Below are 16,885 nucleotides of genomic sequence, written 5' to 3'. Positions count from 1 at the left end.
GGAACCTCAGTTTCGTGTATAAAAAGAAAGGGATGAGTTGGCATACCGGTTCTAAGGCTCTCGCCACTTTAAAAACTGTGATCATGGCATCTCATTATCTAGAAACCAGGGCAGCACACGCTGCGTGTTCGCCAGCAGGATACAAGCAAGAAAGGTGATACCCGAATTGCAAGGCGGGTTCCCGAACGAGCGGTCAGGAAATGAACGAGCACGACAGATAAGGCTGGGACTGGCTGGCGACAAGGGCAGAGCAGCTGCGGTGACCTTCACGGTGTTTCTGCTGCCCAAACGGCCGCGCATCGCCGGGATTCCCCGTCTGCAAGCCCCGGGCTGCGGGACCACGCGGGGCTGCTGTCCACGCGCCCGCCCGCCCCCCGCGAGGGCGCGCGGCTGCGGAGGGGACTGCGGACGGGCTCCAGGAGCGCCGGGAAGGGCGGCGCGGAGCCGGGAGCGCGGGGCGAGGAGGGGCAGCCCGAGTCCCCAGGGCTTCCGGGGTGCTTCTGGGAAAGAGAGTCCTTTGCCGCGTGCCCAGCCTCGGGCTCCTGGAAGGGGGACTACAATTCCCTTCAGTCTGGGGGAGTCTTTGTGCAGCGCGCCTGCGCAGTCCGGCGGCCAATGCCGCTATAAAGGCTTGTTTTGCTCCAGAGCTGATGCTCCGGAGCGTGGTCGAGTGGCCGGCGCGGCGGTCCAGCACCTGGGGCACAGGTAGGTAGCGGCGACCTCCGCGCCCCTTCCTTCTCCCTCGGTTGTCACTTGGGTCATCCCTATGTGTTTCCTCCGGGGGCAATGGGGTGTGATCGGGATACGAGCAGTTCGGGGGAAGCTGGAGATCTGAGAAACGGGGCCAGGCCTTCCTCTGGGCTCCCTCCACCCCCTCCTTGGGCCGTGACCCCTGAGGGCAAGTGGTGAGGTGCTGGCCTGGGAAGGCAGGTTGGGTGGGATGAGTGGTCAAGGGTGCGGGCTACATTCCCGGCTGCGGCCACCAGGGGGTGCTGCGCCCGCGGCCCGTGGGTGTGGGTCGCTATTGGCTCAACAGGCCCCAACTGGCCACGGGAACGCCCTACGGTCCAGGACATTCCAGGCAAAACTGGCCTGAGAGAAGCCCCCATCCTCAAGTTGTGGGGAGGGCGGCCTGGGTCAACCCGCCTCAAGCCGCACACCGGAGACTCTGAGCTGCCAGCCACCTGAGAAGCCATCCTCTCAGGGGGTTTTGCAAATGGCTCAATGAGGTTCGTGACTTAAGCACGCACAGCAAACCCTGGCCAGAGCCCAGAATGCAACCCAGACCTCTTGACTTTATCAGTGGCCTTTTCACTTCCACCACACAGAACTGCGTGATGCTTTGTATTTATTGCACAGGGGCCATTCGGTTTCTGCACAGACATGGGGGGGCAGGAGGCACGGGAATAATTGGCAAAGTTTCCGGTTTTGAAGGAGGAGATGGGTAGGTTATACTGGGGTCCAGTGTGAGTAAGTGAAAGGTGCAGAAGGTTGGAAACAAAAGTGGATCAGAGGAGGGTGGTAAATATGAATCCTTTTAGCCTCAGGTCAGGTCCTCTTGTGCAGCTTCAGGGTCTGGAACCAGATTCCTGAGATGTTTGAAACCTAAGTTATGAGGGCAATTTGGAAATACCAGTCTGGGTAATTGAAGTTCTTAACCCTGTGCAACCCCCCTCCCCCCATGCGGTTTCATCTGCTTCATTGTACACCTCTATCACTGGAAGGAGAGTCTTAGTTTTAAAAAAAGGCAGCTGACCAAGTGGCCTCAACTCTTCATTTTTAGTCTGGCACTTCTTTGGGGTTCTCCCACTTTGGTTATTCTGCTAGTGCCATCCTACACCTCTGGCTCAAACAGGAACAAAAATCCCTTATCTTTTTCCCTCTCTTAATAGCTAAAGCAAGTCAGCATTTAAAAAAGACTTTAAAACAACTTTAAGGGAGAATAGAAGAAAAGAGGCAAGTAGAAATAGTATTTTAAAATTAGTTTAGCTGAGTAATTCCTCCTTAGTTGCTTTCTTCAGATTTGCGCCTTGTTTCTTTCCAGAACCTATTGGACTTCCTAACTCTTGGCTGGCCTCCATGTGGAGCGCCCTGTCTTATATCTGTGATACACAGAAGATGGAATCCTGTGTTCAAGGCCAAGAGATAGTAACTTTGTGCCCACTCAAGCCCTGCCTACTCTCATGGCTATACCTCTTTTCCCAGGAAATTAAAGAAGCAAGAGTGTTAGAGGTGATGGGAAACTGCTCCCCCCATCCTTCATATGTAGAATAACTTGAAACAAAGTGATTGAAAGAAATTTTGGTTATTGTGAGTTAGTAGACAACTGAGGTGATCTTCTTGTTCCTCTCGACGTGGTATTTGATGACATAAATGAGTTCCTTTGGCCTCCTTCCTTTCAAACTCCCTCCCCTCCAGCTGCCTTTTTTCAAAGTAGGACTAATCTTTTCGGATTCCAGGAATTAGCTAGGCTCGGGAACCTCTGGAGAGGAACGTTGGACTTCTGTGACCCTTGTAACAAGAAGGATTACTCTTATCTGCAGCTGCATCCAACATTGGGGACATTGGCAGGTGCCAGGTCTGTTTATAGTTTAGGCTTAATGAGGTCTCAGTGACGTGATTGCTTATGGTGCAGTTTGTCATTGAACAAGGTGACTTTGGTTTTAAAAGATAAGTAACTAAGTAGTATCAACTCAGGGTATTCGAATCAGACCTCTAAAAGGTAAGAAGTCTAGCTTTCTTTGTGCTGGAAACATGTATCTATGGAGAAGATTTTAGTGCTTTTTACTTAAAGGATTAGTAAGTGTTCTCCTTTTTTCTGATACCTTATAAAATGAATTGTAGCTGTCAGAATTTTATCTACAGAGTAGATTTAAAATTACAGTGATTACTAGCCAGGAGTTTATGGAATTTAAAAGGCCACACGGCTACACTTGTTTAATTTCTAGTGAGGCTGATATGAAAGGGGTTTTCTCAGCTTGTATCTGGGAAGCTTTGAACCATCTTAGAGCGGGGGAAATGTTTCAGAGGTGTGTATGTGTTTTATTTTTTTCAAAAGTAACCAAAGTTGATACAGGATATTGATTAGAGTTAGCCAGGCGAACCGGGTTTCAGAACAGTTTCAGGTCATACTAGGTAAGACTTCCTAGGACAGAGGGGAAGTTTGTTTTGGTTATTGTTTTTCAGTAATAGCTTTGTTGAGATGTAATTTGTAAGCCATGCATGTAAATTTAGTCTTTTAAAGTGTTCTGCTAGTATATTCACAGAATTGTGCAGCCATCACCACTATCTAATTATAGAACACCTTCATATCCTGAGAGGAATTTGTTGTTTTTAAGTTAAGGTATAATTTTGTTTTGTATGTTAGCTGTGTAACGGCATGGAGCTTTAAAATAATATCAGCGAACTCATTACCTAATTATAAAAATGCAGAGATGGGCTAGATCATTGGTAGAATAAGTATTTTGTAAGTTTTCATTTAGTAAAATTTAGTAGGAGGAATGATACCCATTTTTAAATTGTGGAGTTTGTAATTCTTGGAACAAACTTAAATTGTTTCAGGGAAGTCTTTTTTTTTTTTTTAAGACTTATAGAAATGCTCTCTATACATTGGGTTTGAACTTAGTTGAAAGGGTGGGTGTCTCTTTACCAGTGTATTTATTTTTTCTAATCTTTTTTGTTTTCCTTAGCAGTGGGAAGAGATAATTCTTGATTCTATTACACAGAATTTTTTTTTCCATGAAAATATGAAATGGTACTTGAAAAACTTTTAGAATATTTTTGATAGATATAAGGGTTAAAAATCTTAGTGCTTTTGCTCTTTTTCCTTTTAAAGCACTTTTTATGTTATTAAGCACAATTTAGGAAATATCTGTTCCTGATGAATTTTTAATTTCAGAGATTCTCATGTGAAACCAGGAGTCCGTGAACCCTGGCACCTCCAATCAGAGAAGATGAAGGATATCGACATAGGAAAAGAGTATATCATCCCCAGCCCTGGTTATAGAAATGTGAGAGAGAGAACCGGCGCTTCTGGGCAGGACAAAGACCGCGAGGACTCCAAGTACAAGAGAACTCGGCTGGTCAGTATTGCCTTTCCTGAGTTCCTTTTTTTATCTGCTTGTTGTACTAGACCACATCTTCTTTTTTGAGATAATGCAGTTTAAAATAAGTTTCTCTTAGGTAACTGTTAAGAATTTATGGGGAGCATTTGAGATCTTGCTCCCTGGCATGTCAGTTTGGCACAAATAAACTTATAAAAAAGAAAAAGGAAAAGAATTTATGGTTACTTATGAAAGAGGAGAGGTTGGCTCTCAGCCTTCTACCTGTTTCTCCCTTTGCCTTCTCGCTGCCACTTATGCTCACCTTTGGTGCCTTCTCAAAAGGGTTTGCTTAAGAGAAGATAACTAACTTATAGGAGGTGAAGGGCAAATGGAGCAGAGGAAATATGAACCATTAAACTTCATTTGTGGGCTTAAAATTGTTTTTTTTCCCCTCAGCTTCTGTTGTCTGTTTAAAATTACTCCTTTGGAGAGACTCATTCAGATTTCAGACTGTACTTCGAACAATTCTAGATTGTTGTAAGATTATCTATCAGTAAGCTTTTCAAGTAAATCCATGTAATAATCTAGTTTCCTCTAAGGGAAATAATGAGTATACATTTTAAACAGGAGGAAATATCTTCTAAGAAAAGAAATTATACCTTTTCTTGACTTGCAAAAGTAACTGGGTTTAGGAAGTCAGGTTTGTATTCATGTTTTTGTTATGCGAAAACTTGAGAAAGATATGGGCTTTGCAGCTGACACTGGAGTTTCATTAGCCTAACATTAGCTGTCCCTCTTTGGCTGTCTTATTGACTAACTTTTTCTCACAAATGGGTGTTTTCTGTCCCCCACTGTAATCTATACAGTACTTTCGCATTCAAGCTTAACTTTAGAGAAACACATTCAGTGTAATCAGTGTCAAATCCTTAAGGTGCCAGTTTTGTAACTTCTTTGTGTACTTTCGTCTAGACGTTAACTAAACATTTTTTAATATTTCCTGAGTGTTCAGCACTGTTAGTATAGCACTTAATCTGGAAGAAGTCACAAAGGTAACATTGGAGCAGGGCTTTGAAGGATGATTGGGTGGCGATGCTATCAAGCAACGTGTATCATTTGCGCCTTAGTGGTTTATGAATAAAATAGCATTGAAGGACCCTGGCCAGTATGGTTCAGTCGGTTGGGTGTCATCCCATGCACTGAGATGTTGCCAGTTCGATTCCTGGTCAGGGCACATGCCCGGGTTGTGGGCTCAATTCCCAGTAGGGGGCATGCAGGAGGCAGCCAATCGATGTTTTGCTCTCACTTTGATGGTCTCTCTTTCTCCCTTTCCCCTTCTCTCTTTCTAAAAAATCAATAAAAAATCTTAAAAACAAGACGTTAGCCCTGGCCAGTGTGGCCCAGTGGTTAGAGCATCGTGCCTCGAATCAAAGGGTCTCTGGATCAATTCCTTGTCAAGGGCATGCACCTGGGTTGCAGGTTTGATCCCTGGCCCCAGTTGGGGCTCATGGGGGAGGCAACCAGTCGATGTGTCTCTCACATTGATGTTTTTCTCTCTCTCTCTCTCTTTCTCTCTCTCTATTTCTCTCTCCCTCCCTTCTACTCTCTCTAAAAATCAAAGGAAAAAATATCCTGGGGTGATGATTAACAAAAAACCCCCACACCTTAAAATAGCATTCACAGTAGAATGTAGCTCGTGGGATCATTGAAGATTAAATGAGATAATACATATAAAATGCTTAGAATGGTGCCTGCTATATACCTTGTGCTCAATAAATGTTCGCTCTTAGAACTAGTTGTCTAGATCATAGGATGTGTAAGGGAAATTCTGCATGCCATGCTAAGGAATCTTTTACTATGGGCATTGGGGAACTATTAGGTGTTATTGGGAAGGGCTTTTTTTTCCTTTTAACTTTTTATTTTAAGATAACTGTAGATCCATATGCAGTTGTAAAAAGTAACAGAGAGAGATCCATATGCACTTTATCCAGCTTCCCTCAATGGTAACTTCTTGAATAACTATAGTACAATATCACAACAGGATATTGATTGACATTAATACAGTCCATCCACCTGACTAAGACTTCACCAGTTTTGCATGCACTCATTTGTGTGTGTGTATCTATGCAGTTTTTTCACATGTGTAGGTTTGTATGAACCACCACCACAGTCAAGATTCAAAACACCTTCATCCCAAGGATCTCTCATACTACCCCTTTATAACCACAGGCACCTCCCTCCCCTCTCCCTTAAGCTCTGGCAACCATGATTCTCTTCTCCATCTCTATTTGTCATTTTAAGCATTGTATATAAATGGACTCATATAGTATGGAATCTTTAGAGATTGGCTTTTTTCATTTAGCATTATTCCCTTGAGATCCACCTACATTGTTGTGTTTCAATATTTTTTCCCTTTTAATTGTGAGTATTCCGTGTTATAGAAAAACCATAGTTTAACCATTCACCTGTTGAAGGACATGAGAGTGTTACTTCTAGTTTGTGGCTATTATAAATAAAGCTGCTTTGAATATTTGTGTGTAGGATTTTGTGTGAATAAGTTTCATTTCTCTGGAATGCCCAGGAATGCAATTGCTGGGTCATGTGATGAGTACATGTTTAGTTTCATAAGAAGCATCAATACCCTTTTCCACAGTAGCTGTACAATTTTACATTCCCACCACTAATGTATGCATCCAGTTTCTCTTCATTCCTGCAAATATTTGGTAATATCATTATCTTTATTTTATTCTTGAATTTACATGGGTTACATTTGTCAATAAAATTATATAGGTTTCAAGTATACAATTCTACAATACAACATCTGCATATTGCATTGTGTGCTCACCATCCAAAGTCTAGTCTCCTTCTGTCACCATTTATCCTGTTTACCCTCTTCCAGCTGCCCCCCAACCTTTGTTTTAGCAGTTCTCATAGGTATGTCTGATGTTTCATTGTAGTCTTTTTTTTTAAAATCTTTATTGATTTCAGAGAGAGGAAGGGAAAGGGAGAGAGACAGAAACATCAATGATGAGTCGTCATTGATCGGCTGCCTCCTGCACTCCCCACCCCCCCACCCCCCACCCCTGACTGGTGATCGAGCCCGCAACCCGGCCATGTGCCCTGACTGGGAATTGAACCTTGATCTGGATCCTAGGTCGATGCTCAACTGCTGAGCCACGCCCAGCCAGGCTCATTGTAGTATTGATATGTGTGACCCAGTGGCTGATGAGGTTGAGCTGATAAGGGATTTTTAAGACTTGATTTTATCTTAGGAAGATTAGTTTTTAGATAGTTATGGCGAAAAACCTGTATAAGGAGAGAGAGAGAAAATACAGAGCAGTCAGGAGGCTCCAGTGCTAACCCACGTGAGAGAGGCCTGGGTCTGTCTCCAAGCGTAATAATGAGGTGGAAGAGCTGGGAGAGATTTAGGGATGTCTCTGGAAGGGGAGGGACACATTGGGGTACCTAGGATTGGTGGTAAGAACGAGTTTGGGTTCAAGCATGTTGAATTTGGAGTGCATCCAGATAAAATGATGGGTAGGTAGATAGGGCACAGGCAAGAAGGAGAACAGGGAAAACATTTAGTCATTAGTGCATCCGTGTAAATGAAGCCTTGGGAGTGAGAAGGCCTGCCCAAAGATGGCTTGTTGAGCAGGAAGAGAGAGAACCTGAGAAGCTAGTGTGTGGTCCTGTGAAATTTCTGGGGACAGGGTCCTTCCCAGTTGGTTAGAGTAGAAATGACATTAGGATGTGCGGAAATGACATTAGGATGTGCAGATTTCCTTTGCAGGTGGAGAAGAACTGGAAATAGTCACTGTTGTGCCTTTTGTCCCCCAAATTATAAAGCCATGCATCAGACAGCAAGTTTCCTTCATGTGATTGCGGCTTATGTTGAAGAAACAGGAAGGCTAATATCACTTTTGTAAAATTTCAGGAGTCTATATGAATTTCGTTTTTATTCTTTCATGTTTCTTAAACTTTTAAATTTGAGTCCTGTGTTTTTAGTTTTTACCATATCCTTGTTCTCTGAACTTTTTTTTACTTAAAATATTTATTTTCTCCCTGGCCAGTGTGGCTCAGTTGGTTGGGCATAGTCCCATGCACCTAAACGTTGCTGGTTTGATTCCAGTTAGGGCACATGCCTGGGTTGCAGGCTCGATCTCTGGTAGGGGGCAGCCGATCAATGTTTCACTCTCACATTGATGTTTCTTTCTCTCCCTCTCCTTTCTTGTCTCCCTAAAAATCAACTTTAAAAATCTTTAAAAATAAAAAATTTCTTTTCATTCATTGTTTTTTTCTTTTGGCTTAGCCTTGACCTAAGCAATAAAAGCACAGGTTTATGCAACCAGTGTTTTATACACATTAAAGTGGATGCATAACTATCAAATATTTTTAAAAGTTTACATACCACCTAGAATGTTCTTGCATTTAACCTGTCAAAACCCAAAATCTTAGATTTATTGATCTTGAATTTGTCTCATATGTTAACAGTTTGCTGATAGAGGGAACCAGCAAGATGACAAAAAATTTCTGATTCAGATATGGTATAAAAAATGGATACTTTAAGTAGTTGGGAAGCATAATGGCTTACAGTTTTTAAAAATGTAAGCTGGTAATAGGGTAGATATTACAATTTCATGTCACATAATCATAACCATTTCTATGTTAGTTGTTAGAGAGGAAATCTGGGACCATACGTTCCAGTTGCCAGGTATACCTACTATCTCTCCAAAAAAAAAATGACTCCAAGTAACAAAAGATAAGAATACATCTGTGGCTTTTAATTGGAAAACAAGGTTTTACTCACCATCATTATTAGCCTTTGATAGGCCCAGTTGACATGAAACTGTGTCAAACAGGAGTCAGAAGCAACGCTCTAAGGAACAGATTCTGATTTTAAACAGGCTGCTGATTATTTTTCAATCTGTAAGCAAAGTTGCAGAGTGTACAGTTTGCCCATTTCTTAGTATTGTGGCCAAATCTTTCCTTTGAAATACACTTTGGGAAAATTGCTTAATTAGTCACATCTTCAAATATTTGTATCACATCTGCTTAGAGATAATGAAGGTAAAAATAATGCATTTTCACACCTACCTTTGTTTAGGACTATTAAGTTAATGCTGTGGCCACACACAATTCCATGCTTAGCAGACACCCTTTAATCCTGAAGTGCTAATATGGGTGCCTTCTGTTGCTGTTAGTTCTTTGAGCCTAAGTACTAACGCTGCCTGGTGTTAGGCTGGCATTATTTCAACAAACATGAAGATTTATGTCTAGACCACTCCTTAGCACTGTTACTGTGTGAGGCATGGTTCTCCAGGCACAGCTCCTTTTCCTATAATTGCACTCAGATATATGCATATGTAGGTCACATAACTCCACGAGCCCTGGCTTGTTTCTTTGTTTATTTTAAGATGTGATGTTTATTCACTTTTTAAATTCAGTGAACATTTGAGCATTCTCCAAGATGCATGCACAGCACTGAATGAAGTGGTCTGATGCAGATAAAGATAACTTGATGCTGGGTCCGCCTGTCCTCCAATAGAAGCTTAAACTCAGAGGCATGTACATAGACTACTGTAATTTAGAGTCTATGGAAATTATTTTTAAAAAGAGAGTGCTTCAGTCTTTGAGACCAGGGAAGACTTCAGGAGGAGGTAACATCTGATTGGAAACTTGAGGAATGGGTAGAATTTAGAGAAAGGAAGATCATGCCTGGAAGAAGAAAGAGTTGTGGATAGGGACAAGTAGGACCCTGTTGGCTTTGAGCATAAATTGTGAAGTCATTGATGTAGAGGGATAGGTTAGTGAGTTTCAGATGATGTATGTTTCTTCAGTAATAGGCCAAGGAGTTGGATTTTGGTTGCTTTAAATTAAAATTTAAGCAAAAGTAAGTCAAAGTTGTTTAATGCTTTATGAACCTTTTTGTTGTTTAGTTGTTTTCTTACTGCTCCCAGACCAGAGCCTAGTGTGACTTGTTTTTCATCAGCATGTCTCATCTAGAAAAGGAGGAAGAATGGCAAATAAGCAGAAGTCAACTCAAGTTCATGTGCCTTATGACTGCTCTGTCCTTGCTCAAAAGTGTACCATGGGTGAAATTTTCTTTCTACCAAAGTTAGAATATTCTGCCTCTAGGAAAGGTAACAAAACAAGTATTCACAAAGTCCAGTGACCTTCACTTAGTATTTCCTTTAGTTTTGTGTTAGGCTGACTCTTTAACCTTGGTTGGAGTTTTCATAATTAGTGAGTTGAAACATTTTGAAGTTATATCCTAGAAATCAGGATATGGGGCTAATCTCTTAATTACTAAGAAATATGATTCTAACATACATTATTATGTAAGAATTATGATCTCATTATAGAAAATGTGTAAATTGTAGAATATTATAGAAAAAAATAAATCACCCTTATCTTCTCTACCCAGAGACAACTATTATTATAAAGTAGTTTTGTTTAGTGCTGTATATTTTTAGAGTTTGACCCTGACAGCTTTTCATTAGAGACTGAGGGCATGTGAATTTGTTCATGCCCTTGTGTTTTCAGAGTCAAGAATATTACCTTCGAGTCTACTTGCTGTTAGGAGGGAGGAGGGCAGGATGGAGATTAGTATTTGCAGGCTCTGCGTTATTTTTCTCTTGACTGGTACTGAGTGAGTCAGCACATTTTCTGGACAATCAGTGACGGGATGAGTAAGAACACCTGCTTTTTGTTTGTTTTGTTTTTTCTTTCCCTGTAGACATCCATAAAGCTTTATAGAGCTCAGTACGTGTATGATACGGGTATCTGGCCTGGTGCCAGGTGTTGGTCTCCAATAGCAGTCCAGAGCTCTCTGGTGGAGATGACAACAGTGCTGCTATTGGTGCAGAGCCCAAGTGGCTTTGCTGTGTGGTGACTGAACCAGCAGCGCGTGGGTCTCCTGAGGCTGGCCTTGATCATAAGCTCTTCTACGCCATCTGCAGCAGGGCTGCTGCTGCTTTCTTAGGAAATGCTGTTTAAGGGAAATAAATATAGCCTGTTGTGGTGCATTAAAGGAGCTTTCTGTTAAAAAGGAAGAAAACTATTGGAACTAGCTTCCTGTTTTTAAAGCAGTTTTAAATACCTCAGTCTTTATTTTGTTAAGATAGATAACTTAGAAGTTACAAATGGCTGATGAAAACTTTTTCAATGAAATCTTGATTCTGCTTTTAGGTAGCCTTCTGCGAATCCTTTCTTTAATGCCTCACCATTCATTCCCTTTCTCTTAATAATAAAAAGGTCAATGCCAGAACAGGAAACCAGGCCTGCAGAAGGTTTTGTAATGGTTGAATCTGTTAATATAAAAATTACAGACTGCCCGGCCAGGCTTGGCTCAGCGGTTGAGCGTCGACCTAGGATCCAGGCGATCAGGGTTCGATTCCCGATCAAGGCACATGCCCGGGTTGTGGGCTCCATCAATGACTCTCTCATCATTGATGTTTCTATCTCTCTCTCTCCCTCTCCTTTCCTCTCTCTGAAATCAATAAAGATATATTTAAAAAATAAATAAATAAATAAAAATAAAAATTACAGACTAATGTGTGCCCTGGCCAGTGGGACTCAGTTGGTCGGAGCATTGTGCAGTGCACCGGAAGGTCATGGGTTTGATTCCTGGTCAGGGCACATACCTAAGTTCGATCCTGGTTGGCATGAGAGGCAACTGATCAATGTATCTCACATCAATGTTTCTCTCTCTCTTCCCCTCTCTCCCTTCCTCCCTCCCTAAAAATCAATTTTAAAAAATTACTGACTAATGTGAAGTTAATTTGCCACACTGAAGTTCACCAATTAGCAGAATTAAGCTTGTGGAGTTAGCCTATTTAGATAATTAAATGTTATATATGTTTAAATTATTTAGGATTATTTTTTTAATTAGCTGTTCAAAGAATCAACTTAACTTTTATTTTTTTAAATTTTTAAATTTTTTTTTTTTAAAATATATCTTTATTGATTTCAGAGAGGAAAGGAGAGGCAGAGAGAGAGAGATAGAAACATCAATGATGAGAGAGTCATTGATGGAGCCCACAACCCGGGCATGTGCCCTGACCAGGAATCGAACCCTGATCGCCTGGATCCTAGGTCGATGCTTAACCACTGAGCCACGCCCGGCCGGGCAACTTAACTTTTATATCAGACGAAAACTTCTGTTAACCAAAGCAGATATGGTGTTGAGCAGTTATTTAGTTTTCTTAAATGTTGTATTCTCACAGTAGAAAAATAGCCAAACTGACCAAATTTTCACCTTTGTGTTTGATTCTCACCATTGTCAGCAGTTCCAGCCTGCTCTGCAGTCTGGGGTCACATGATGGAACCACTGATGTCTTATACTAAAGTAAGCATTTAACATGGGCACACATGTGATATTAGACACTGAAGGAAGTTTTATTTATAAATTTCATTTTGGCTTTTTTTTTTTTAAAGCCATAGCCTCAAAAGGGATTTTGTCGAATGCAAAAGACCAACATTCTACTATCTGAATCAATGTTTCTCAGCCGAGGCTACATATTAAAGTCATTTGAAGAACCTTTAAAAAAATACTGATGCAGGACCCTATCCCAGACCAATTAAACCAGTCTCTAGGGGTAGAGTTCAGTCAACAGTGTTGTTTTAAAACTCCGTTGTGATTCTCTTGTGTAGCCAGCTCTGAGAACCTCTGCCCTAGATTTCATGGGATAAAGTCTCTTCTATCCCCTTAACCTATGGGGCTCCAAGTATTTCCTGTAAGGTTTTTTTTCACCCCTGTGTTTCATGTTGAGTGTAATTCTTTGAAACCTTATCATTATAATAACAAAGTTAATCTCATACCCATTGTAATAGGAACTTTGAATAAGTTCCTTGGAAGTTAGCTTATTTATAAAACAACTAAAACCCCTCAAATTTCTCCTGATTACAGAGTAATGCTAGATTATGAACTGTGAGGAAACACTTGTTTTACCATGGTGGTGATATGCAGTTATATCCATTGGTATATTCAGAGCCGATCCTCAGCATTAGGCAACGCGACATAGTTATAGACGGGTGAACAGGTAGTTACAGATGAGATGCAGGAGTTAATTCATAGCTGCTGAGCTGTAGTGCTGAGTTTACAAGTTCCCTGACTGAATAGAAGGCTCTTTCTACTCTATTCTGTTTCCTCCCCATGAAGGTTTCATTGTAGGATTTTGCTGTCCCTCTTGACTGAAGTGGCCACTGTTTGGAAGTTCTTAAGGAAGGAGCTTGAGATGGTCAGGATCATGTAAATAACCCATTGGAGTAAGGATTTGTTGAGAATTGGGAGAGGAAATGTCCTTGGTAGGTTTCTTTAACTTGGGAATAGGGAAGATGGGAAAGCCTGATGTCAGCTGGTCTTGAGAGGACTTCATATTTTTTAAAAGAAAATTTTAATTTCCCTTTAATTTAGTTTTTAATATTTTGAGTCTCTTGAAACCTGTATCAACAATTGTACAACAGTTCCCCTTAAAAAGGTGTCTCCCTAGATGTTTTTCATCAAGGCAGTTATGGGACGGGGACATGTACAGAAAAGCTTTTACTTGGGCCAGAAAGGATGATAGGAAGAGTCTCATTCTGTGTTTGTGTTAAGATCTTGTGAATTAAGGAGAGGGGAGGGAGAATATGCTGGAGGATCTGAGGCCTGTCCATTCTGATTGTGCCCAGAGACTGCTTTCTTCGTGGGGCTTGGCAGGCAGGAAGAGGATTGCAGCCTTTAATCCCTTTGGAAGGTGGGAGGCCCCTCTGCGTTGCCAGTCCATGCCTGCTATCTCTGCATTCACAAGGACTTGGATGAATCCTCAGTCGCCAGGCTTAAGAAGGCTACCCTGCTGTTGTTTCACTGTCAGGAAGGAATTGTTCAGCCTGGAGAATGATTTCTGGCCCCTATCTTGTCCCAGGGGCCTCCATGCAGGGGAAAGCCCAGGGTTGTCCTGTCAGCAGACATGCTGCTCTGGCAGCCTGAGAAAATGAGATGGGATAAACCAGATAAGCGGTGTCCTGCAGTGCGGTGGGTGCACTAGTTATCACAGCCATGGGTATGGTGTGAATGCACACAGCAGGGAAAGACTCTTGTGCAAACATCGCTGTTGGCTCTCAGATTGAATATTCCTTGTTTCCCTCACCATATGGACACATATGTGACTGTATGTTTCCCTGACCTTTGTTTGAACTGTAGTGGAACTCAAATTTCATTGTCCTCTTTCAGCTCCCCAGGGTCTCCACCCTGCCCTGTCTGTATCACCTTGGTAGGAAAAAAAAAGGCCCAGTGTCTCCTAGCCATATAGTGCTCAGGAAGATATAAATAGCTGTAGTATTTCCTTGTTTAATGTTTTCTCAACTCCTGGATCAAGCAGTATTTCCCCTTTGGAAAGAATGAACTGCTGCAACGCCTCTCCCTGTGGCCCTGTCGTCTGGCCAAGGAGAGGCTTTTAGTCTGTGTGTAGTGCCCCTTAAGAGAAATAAAGAGAAACGGGGGCCCTCATCTCTTCTCAGGAGAGACTTTAAGAAGTTTCTTCTAGCCCTGGCTGGTGTGGGTCAGTGGTTAGAGCATCAGCCCTTGATTCCTGGGTTGCAGGTTCAGTCCCTGGCCTGGTCGGGCATGTGCAGGAGGCAACCAATCGATGTGTCCCTCTCACACTGATGTTTCTCTCTCTTTCCCCCTCCCTCCCTCACTTCCGCTCTCTCTAAAAATCAATGGAAAAAAATATCCTCAAGTGAGGATTAACACACACAAAAAATTACTTCTGAAAGGATTTAAAGCATCATAACTTAAAGAACAGGCCTCATAAAATATAGCCACCTAGGTCAGCATACATTGAGTACTGTCTTAGCTGTTAAGCCATCTAAAGCTACCTTAGCATGACTGACATTCAGGGCCACAGATACTTCTTTGTTTTAGGGGGCTGTCCTGTGTATTGTAGGATGTTCAGCAGCATCCCTGGCCTCTACCCACTAGATGCTAGTAATGACAACTAAAATGTCTTCAAACATTGCCAAATGTGTGCTGGGCAAGCAAAATCACCCTCACTTGAGAACTACTGGGTTACACTGTCCATTATTGTAGCCACAGGCCACATGTAGCTATCCAGCATTTGAAACATGGCCAGTCCGAATTGAGATGTACTAGATATATAAAATACACGGTGGATTTCCCCTGTTGATCCTATTGTGTAGCCAGCCAGACTTAGTGGGCGGGGGTGAGAAAAAAAAAGAGTGTAAAATAGCTCATTAATAAGTTTTTATTGATTACATGTTGAAAAGATTTTTGTATATGCTGGCTTAAATATATTATTAAAATTAATTCTACCCAGAGGCAGGGGGCTGGGGACTGGGTATAGGTGGGTAAAGAGGGGAGAAATAGGGAATATCTGTAATAGTGTCAATAATAAAAAATATTAATTTCCTCTGTATCTTTTTATTTCTTAATGTGGCTACTAGAAAAATTTAAATGACATTTGTGGTTTGCATTATATTTATGTTGGACAGCACTGAGCTGTAGTTTAACCATTAATCTTATATTAGGCATTTAGATCTTAGTAAACCAGCGGACTTAAATTCTTTTTGTCTTTGGAAAATTTTCCTTCATACAAGTAGAATTATGGAGACAGAGTATTTTAAATGTTGCGTATTATCAGTTTGCTCTCCTGAGTACCTGATAGTGGCTTATTACATATCAGTGCAGTGGACATTTACTTCTATTCAGTTTCTTCTCAAAGTGAAGAAAACTCTTTGTAAATGTCCTAGAGAAATATAGTAGCTTTCTGTTCACCGTTTGCAAGTAAAAAGGGTGGATCGTTCCACTACTGACATATAAAAAAATAAAAAAAAAATCAGTGCAGTGTTCAGATGATGTGTTTGTTTTACCTTTTTCTTCTCCACTTATTAGATTTTACCTTTACTTTTATTAAGGCATATATAGTTTTATTTTTAAATTGAACTTATATTTCTTGGTTGGTGACATTGAATTTAGAAGTTGAGAGAACCAATTTAGTAGATTATTCTGGATTTTGACCTTTTAGAAATACTAGAGTGTACCCAGCATGAAGGCAGTGATTTTGAGGTTCGGGGTCTGTTTGTTTACTCCTGCATCCCCAGTACTTAGCTCAGGGCCTAGTACATAGCCCCTCAATAAATATTTGTTGAATGATGGACTATAAAATCATGTCTTTTTCAGAAAAGCTAGCTATTCAAAATATATTACTTACCTGATCACTTCTTTAGCTTTATTCCCCTTCCCCTTAATGCGATTTCATTATGCAGAAGCTTTTCCTCTTCATATTTAAATTCATCCATCTTACCTTAAATCCTTTCAGGCTTTGGGGGGAAATGGAGGTGATTTTCCTCTGATAGCTGGACTAAATGTATCATTTAATTTTCTCTATCCCATTTATCATTTTTATGTAACTTTTTTGGATTAATTGCAGATGGATTAATGTCCTGGATATCAGTTAGTTAATCTCCAATCTGGTATTTATAGGCCCTCCAAATAATTCTGACTCACTTTTCCCTACTTTGTCATGTTAGTTATGCCTTTCTATAGTAAACTCTTATAATTGGAATATATTAAGTCTTTTCTTTTGTTCATTTCTATTTTTAATCCATTCAACCTTAAAATGTTGATAACTCACTTTCCAAAATGTTAATGTGGTAGGATAGATTTATTTTTACCTTTAAACAGGCATGCTTTTTTTCCTCTCTGCATGCTTAGCCCGGTAAACTTTTTAGGAAGCCTAGAGAGGAAGAGGAATTAGGCATCCAACCAAATAGTTACAAGTATGAGGCATCTGTGCAGTTGCTGACAGGGTAGTTAGTATAAACTTGCTTCTATTTTATGTTTAAAT

The 16,885-nt window shown here is 41.1% G+C and overlaps 1 protein-coding gene across 3 annotated transcripts in view; it reads left to right on the top strand.

The window, feature by feature from the left end:
- Positions 1–593: 593 nt before the first annotated feature.
- ABCC5 (ATP binding cassette subfamily C member 5) overlaps positions 594–16,885 on the top strand; it is a 73,800-nt gene continuing 57,508 nt past the window's right edge. For 2 of the 3 annotated variants that reach the window (XR_013998813.1, XM_081137681.1), the window contains exons 1-2: positions 594–705; positions 3,899–4,082. Coding sequence is in view for 2 of the 3 variants with exons in the window: in XM_081137681.1 (XP_080993807.1) it covers positions 3,954–4,082 (129 nt within the window). In the remaining variant the exon portion in view is untranslated. Of the gene's footprint in view, positions 706–2,628; positions 2,723–3,898; positions 4,083–16,885 lie in introns of those variants that run through there. The other variant, XM_081137682.1, reaches the window with a different exon arrangement.

This window comes from Miniopterus schreibersii, assembly GCF_964146895.1.
Source record: "Miniopterus schreibersii genome assembly, chromosome: 5".
Classification (NCBI taxonomy): Eukaryota; Metazoa; Chordata; class Mammalia; order Chiroptera; family Miniopteridae; genus Miniopterus; species Miniopterus schreibersii.
This window is presented reverse-complemented; position numbering and strand designations above follow the sequence as displayed.